At 34.9% G+C, this 6839-nt stretch overlaps 1 protein-coding gene across 2 annotated transcripts in view; it reads left to right on the top strand.

The window, feature by feature from the left end:
- Nucleotides 1-4547: 4547 nt before the first annotated feature.
- The window catches only part of LOC128681839 (dynein axonemal intermediate chain 7 homolog), a 45238-nt gene continuing 42946 nt past the window's right edge, over nucleotides 4548-6839 (top strand). For both annotated transcript variants that reach the window (XM_053766062.2, XM_053766063.1), the window contains exons 1-3: nucleotides 4548-4681; nucleotides 5323-5338; nucleotides 5596-5715. In XM_053766062.2, the coding sequence (XP_053622037.1) occupies nucleotides 4652-4681; nucleotides 5323-5338; nucleotides 5596-5715 (166 nt within the window). In that variant the 5' untranslated portion in view covers nucleotides 4548-4651. The remainder of the gene's footprint in view (nucleotides 4682-5322; nucleotides 5339-5595; nucleotides 5716-6839) is intronic.

The following is a 6839-nucleotide window of genomic DNA, read 5'->3' as shown; positions in this document are numbered from 1 at the left end:
AAGAACTAATATATTTTTTAATTATTTTTTCTTTTTTTTTTTATTGAGCACAGAACACATCTGATTGTTCTTAGTCGGATTAAAATTGTAATACGTCTGTTATTCAAGTTATAACTACCAAGGCCGCGTATTAGCCGCCTACGTCACCTAGTTATAGGTAAGTACTATTACAATCTAGCTAGATGTTTAGTTATCACTTTACTGGATCTTAGTCATCTTCATACAATTGTACAGTCTTAATATCATAATCCTTACATATTACAAAAATAAGTCCCCATGTCGTGTCTGGCTATATGAACGCGATATACTCAAAAACTACTTGATGAATTTTTGTGCAGTTTTCACCAATTGATAGTGCGATTCCTGAGGAATGTTTAGGCGTACAATTTATTATGGATTTACTATCTAGGTATAAATCCGACAAGGGCCGTTAGTAATATTATAAATCAAATGCAAAAGTTTTAAAGAGATAACTCTTTATAATAATAATAATTTAATGTTATAATATCTACTTAATGGATTTCTATGAAATTTTATATACAGATAGAATATGATTTTAAATTGTACATTGGTTATTTTTTCCCATAAATTCACTTTATAGTATTTTCAATTGTCTATGCCGTGAGAATATGTTCCAAATAGAAATAGTTGATTAAGCCTTATTTAATTAGCAATATTTACTAGTATTTTTATTAACAACATAAATATAAATGACAATTTAAAAAATTTGTATCTAAAATCCATGCTGGTAATAATTAAACACTAAAAATAAAAACTGATAATTTTAAAACTACAAATAAAAAATACGAATCACTTTTACAATTAATGGATTTTTTAATATAAATATTTAATTATAGAGCTGTAAGAGAAAACCTTGATATGAATTTTAAATTGTGTCATAAAGCTAGCCCCAAAGTAAGTTCGAAACTAGTGTTACGGGATACTAAACCAACGATACTATATTCTATAACATATACATACTTATATAGATAAACATCCAAGACCCAGGTCAATCTGAAAAAGATAATTTCCATCTTGATCTGACCGGGAATCGAACCCGGGACCTCCAATGTAGCAGTCCGGCGTGACGGCCACGAGATCGACGAAATCAATTCATAGTATTGTACAAATAATTATTGGTATAAAGAAGAAAATCACAAACAATATCTCATAAAAATGACTGCAGTTACTCTTGTAACCCCGTTTAATTCACTTGAACTAGTTATTTAACCTTAGCGTGCCTGTAATAGTTGCTATATATTACCACAGACGATCTCAAATATCTTTAATGGCTTGCCATTGTTAAATAATTAGATAACGGCCTTATAGAAGTTCATGATTTTGTTGATTAATTTTCCTTACTGGCGTTGCTATGTTTATTAAGTATTTTGGTTAATTGTATACCAATCTACCTATATATTTATTTTATCTATAACTAAATGTTGCCCGGGGCTTCGCGCCCGTGGGAAATTTGAGATAAAATATAGCCTATAGCTATCTTGGATAATGTACTTTTCAAATGGTGAAAGAATTTACGAAATCGGTTCGGTAGTTTCGGAGATTACCCGCCTCAAACATATAAACTCAACCTAACCCAAAAAACGCTTACCTCTTTATAATAATACTAGATGTTGCCCGGGGTTTCGCTCCCGTGGGAATTTTTAGATAAAATATATAGTGGTCGTTCCGAAATGCTTGCACTTTGTAGCTTTAGTAAATTGTATATTTAATTTAGAATATGACGTGAAAAAGTGCATGTGAAGGTTTAATTTCTGAATAAATTATTTTAAAAAGCCTTCTTGAAATATTAACTAGAATTTGCCCGCGCCTTCGCCTGCGTGAATGTCTCTGCGAAAGTAGAATAAACATGATTCTCTTACAAACCATCACCCACCTTATAGTCGATTGGGGGATGATTTTTGAAAAAAAAAAATTAGCCTATTTTTGAACGGAGTTCTTCAAATAGATGCATACCAAATTTCATCAAAATCGTGATTTCACCTTGATAGCGAAACAGACAGACAGACTTTCGCATTTACAATATTAGTATGGATTATAGTATACTGGCGGCCCTTTCCGGTTTCGCACGTGTAAAATCCTAAACCTTCCTTTGGAATCACACTATCCTATTGGTGAAAACCGCATGAAAATCCATCAGTTTTTGAGTTTATCGCGAACAGACAGACAGACGCGGCATTGGACCTTGTTTTATAATATGTAAGGGTACTGGCTTTGTTATAAGATTAAAGTATAATAACATTGTAAAGTAAGAATGTAAATATTATAATTATTTTCGTGCTTTTTCTTGTTTTATTATTAATAGTTAGGTTACACTCCCCCTTAAATATTATTCAGCACATTAAAATATACCTACTCACAATACAATGTGAGTGGACAGCCATACTTTGTAACTTGGTTTTGCATTTATTGAACTAAAAAAATCACTTATATCAATGTACAGTTATTGATTTATTTGAGACGTGTCACGGCGTGCGGTTCCCGCCCTTGAATAGCACTATTCTACCACCCGTGCATGTATATCTAGTGTAGGCATAGTGAAACATAGACTTGGCATCTGATATGCAACGATAGCATTCCCAAAGGGACGTCAGGCAGGTAGCTGATCGTGAAATAACAGCTGAATCTTCCAAATTTAAAAGTTTATTTTTACGCCGACCTCTAAAACCGATACGGTCGCGGTTCAATTACGTTTCAGCTGAAGTTATGAGCGTGATTGAGGGGGCCGTACGCATTATTGTCTACAAATCAACTTGGGGCAAAAATATATTTTTTGTATGTATGTTTTTAACGCAATAACTTTCGAATTGTTGGTCTGATTTTGATGAACTTTAGAAGGTATATAGGATCTATCAATAGAGTTTATAAGGACTGGTGCAACAAAATCGGTTAAGTCGTTTTGTAATCATCTCATGAAAAAAAATTATTGTGTTCGCGAGGTTCTAAGTTCGCGGCGAACAACTGGTTAATTATACTGTTCTGGGGGGCTACCATGAAACATAAACACGTAGCACGTCGTTGCGTCCACACGTCCTCACTTTTTTTACACAATGCATATACAAAAAACGAAATAGAGACAGCATGTGGACGTTGGTAACGTGCTACGTGTTTATATGTTTCGTGGTAGACCTTCTGGTTCTTCCCTTAGTATTTGGACATTCGGCTGTGATTTTACAACCGGCCGCCTGCCTGACGTCGACCCTCCTTGTGAATTCTATTGTTGTCTATCAAATGCCTAGGCTGTGTGTCCTTTTAGATATATATTGGTCCTATTCTAGGACGGAACCACACGCCGCGGTGATGAGAATCCAGTATTCATTTATTATAGTCACGATTACCTGAAGGTTAGTCGTTCGTGACTTCCATGTCTGTCTGTCTGTCTGTAAATCAATGTCCGTAATAGATGACGATTTTAGAACCTGTTGTTAATTTGATGTCCTCGGAGAACACGCTGCGGTGAAGTTTGTATTAAAATGGTATAGTTGAATTGAAAATCACACAGCGTCATTTACTTCTTTTTGTATTTGGCGCCACTTATAATACAATATAGGTTTTTCGCAAATCCCACGGGAACTAGTTTTTTTCCCGTTTGAAAGGTACCCTATATTCTTTTCCATACTCTTAGTCATACATATGCGGAAATTTCAAGAAGATCGGTTGAGTAGATAACGCGTGAACGTTTAACAAACAAACTCACTATCGCATTTATAATATTAGTTGCGATTTTCGGCATAAAGTTTCAATATGCCATAATTATAATACCGGTAGATACCGTTAAAAACCGTTATTTTTCATACCGGTTTAAATCTTACTATGGGCCATTTTTTTAATAGCCCGTGGTGTCCCACTGCTGGGCAAATGCCTCCCGTCTATTTCACCATCCATTCCTGACCATTGCGTAACTCCTTCAGTTTTTATCCATCGCATTTAAATCGTCCAAGCATCTTGTTCGGGGGGACACTATTTCGTCTCCAGCCAGCAGGGACAATTGTAAGAAACAATTATGGTAAGCTCTTCTGGCATAATAGGGAACACTGTTCAAATCAGTTTCTTTCGGCATTTCTTCTCAACAGTGGTCGTTCCGAAATGCCAGTAGTTTGTAGCTTGTGAGAAATAACTAATTAATATAAATTGACGTGAAAAAGTGTCTGTGAAGGTCTAATTTCTGAATAAATAATTTGAATTTGAATTTGAATTTGACCCATCTGTGGCTAGAATAGCCACAGATATAAAAACATTGCTTATGATTTTAAATCTCCGATTCTAGCCCACATTCCTCCTGCATCCTGCAAATGTGGCCAGCCAATTATGTTTTGCCCATGACTTAGTACTTAGGTATTTGTGTACCAAGTACCTACTTCCATTGCTTTGCCGTCAATATTTTTTTTACATTTCAATAATCTATGGTATGGGCGCACACGGATTAAATAGGTACTTTTGAGTAGATATATTTATATTGAACAGATACTTTTTAATGAATACTTTTTAAACGAAATATCCATTTTTTTTATTCTGTGTTTGCGATGCGATCTCATAAGACGTTGACGTTTCAGTTATTTACTAAGTGTTTTTCTATTTTAATAATTTGTGTGGTTTTTTAGCGACTTTTCTGTTTTGATAATTTATTTCTAAAATGGGGAAAGGGAAGGATAAAAGAAAGAAGGTAACAATTTGTTTTTTCACATTGTTTTTCTACAATATCATACTTCAGTTGCGTGTGGTTCCGCCCCAGAATATCTAAGAGTCATTCATTGTCGTATTATGCCACTAAGGGACACAGACTAGGCAGCTGATATACAACAATCATACAAAATTGTACCAATCATACAAATCAATCTCCCATGCAAAATTAGCTGATCAGTTGACCTATCTTCAAAGTCATATTTCCTCATGGCTCGTCGTGGTCATTACATGAAACACACACAAACATTATTTGTGATTTGCCATTGCCTTCTCCATTTCACACACAAGTTAATAATCAACCAGTGTGTAGGTTTCCTCACCGGAAGCGGGTGGTGGACTATGAAAACTATTATCAGACTAGTCAATTGATATACAAACTCATGTGGCATGAATAGGATTCAAACCTGGGACCTTTCGATCCAGAGGCGGGCGTCTTGTGTATCTTGCAGATGACCTAGTACGAAGAAACAAAGACAAAACTTTTCGTTTTCACTTCACCGTTTGTTTCTTGGAATTTATTGTATTCCATTTACTGAGCATATTATTAAAGTTATAAAAAATACCCTGCGTACGTATTTCTTATACTAAATAAAAAAATATATAATTTACTTTTTGTTACAGGATGAACCGCCACCAGGTGTGTATTATTTCGGATTTAGAAATTATGGCTAATATCGTACTAATATTATAAATGCGTTATTCCATGTGGCCTATGTGTTATTCCAGGTTATATTCTACACGTGTACCAAATTTGATAAGAATCTGTCGAGTACATTTTGTAACAAACAAACACACACACGTACATCCTCACAAAATTTCGCATTTACAATATTAGAATTAGTTGGTAGAAGTAGGATTGATATGGATAGTATGCATTATAAAAACTGGTTTCAGAGCCCGAACCAGAGGAGGTGGTTCAGATCACTGAGCTGGAACCTGAACCGGAGGAAATCCAGTTCACAGACACATCTTACACCAGCGCGTCCTTTGAGGAGCTGCCTCCGCCGCCTGAAGGTATCATAACCAGTTTGTAATATCTTTATTGTGCAAATAACACATGTTTAAAATACATAAGACCTTCATTTGTTAATTGACGTCCTTGGAGAAAAGGCTGCGGTGAAGTTTGTTCTGGTCTTCTTCACCTGCGCTTTGGAAGTCGGCAGTAGTCTTAGTTTAAGTAATTTTTTGACGTCAATAAGTGTATCATCCTAAATTGAATAAAGAATTTTGAATTTGAATACGCATACAATGACAATTGCCATTATTAATTTATTACCATTTTTGCAAGCATTTATTCAGTTTCAGCTGTATATCATCAAATCTTGGTATCACCTACTTCCGCTTTTCCTAAAGATTTAAACGATTTCAACGTAAACGTGACAAGTATGCGACATACACACTAGTGAGCTAAATTGTCTAACATATTATATTCCGTCTCAATCTCAACTTTGACGTTGGCAAAATCATCGTTTTGGCGAACGATGGAGCCATAAAATAAAAAAAAAAATACTTTCATGTAAAAATGTTGCCAAGACGAGTCTAGTGTGCATCACGAACTCTACGCTTTAATCAAAATGTATGAACAAGTGGTCAGATCTCATGTAGAGCCAAGATTCTTGATATATGCGGCCTAACTTTACCAGACCTAACTTCACATACTCTACATTCTAGTTAAAACTTGTGGTTTGGCCGTTTCGTTACTCTAGGAATAAGATAACGAATGCCAATGAAATCTACGTGAAAGTATCAAAACGGCCAAGCCCCAAACTTACTGATAATAATAATAATTATGCACACAAATGCCTATACAACATGCACACAACATTTCGCATCGATAAAACATTGCTATAGCAACGATCAAGGCGTATCATGTTCAAGCGAGATTAAAATACGAATACTTGTAGGTTTTTATTTTTATCGTGAAAGGTAAGTGGATCAATAAGTGACGTTTTAACTACACTTACTAATATTGTTGTTGTAGAAATGCATTTACAAATAGATATCTACCGAATTTTTACTTATAAAATTGTGTTTGTGTTAAAAAACTATTGTAGTTAAGGCAAATTTGAATTTGTCGACCTCTGTTGCCTGTTGGTCATCATGCCAGACGGCTATAATGGACGTCCCGGGTTCGAACC

This window comes from Plodia interpunctella, chromosome 28 (genome assembly GCF_027563975.2).
Source record: "Plodia interpunctella isolate USDA-ARS_2022_Savannah chromosome 28, ilPloInte3.2, whole genome shotgun sequence".
Classification (NCBI taxonomy): Eukaryota; Metazoa; Arthropoda; class Insecta; order Lepidoptera; family Pyralidae; genus Plodia; species Plodia interpunctella.
This window is presented reverse-complemented; position numbering and strand designations above follow the sequence as displayed.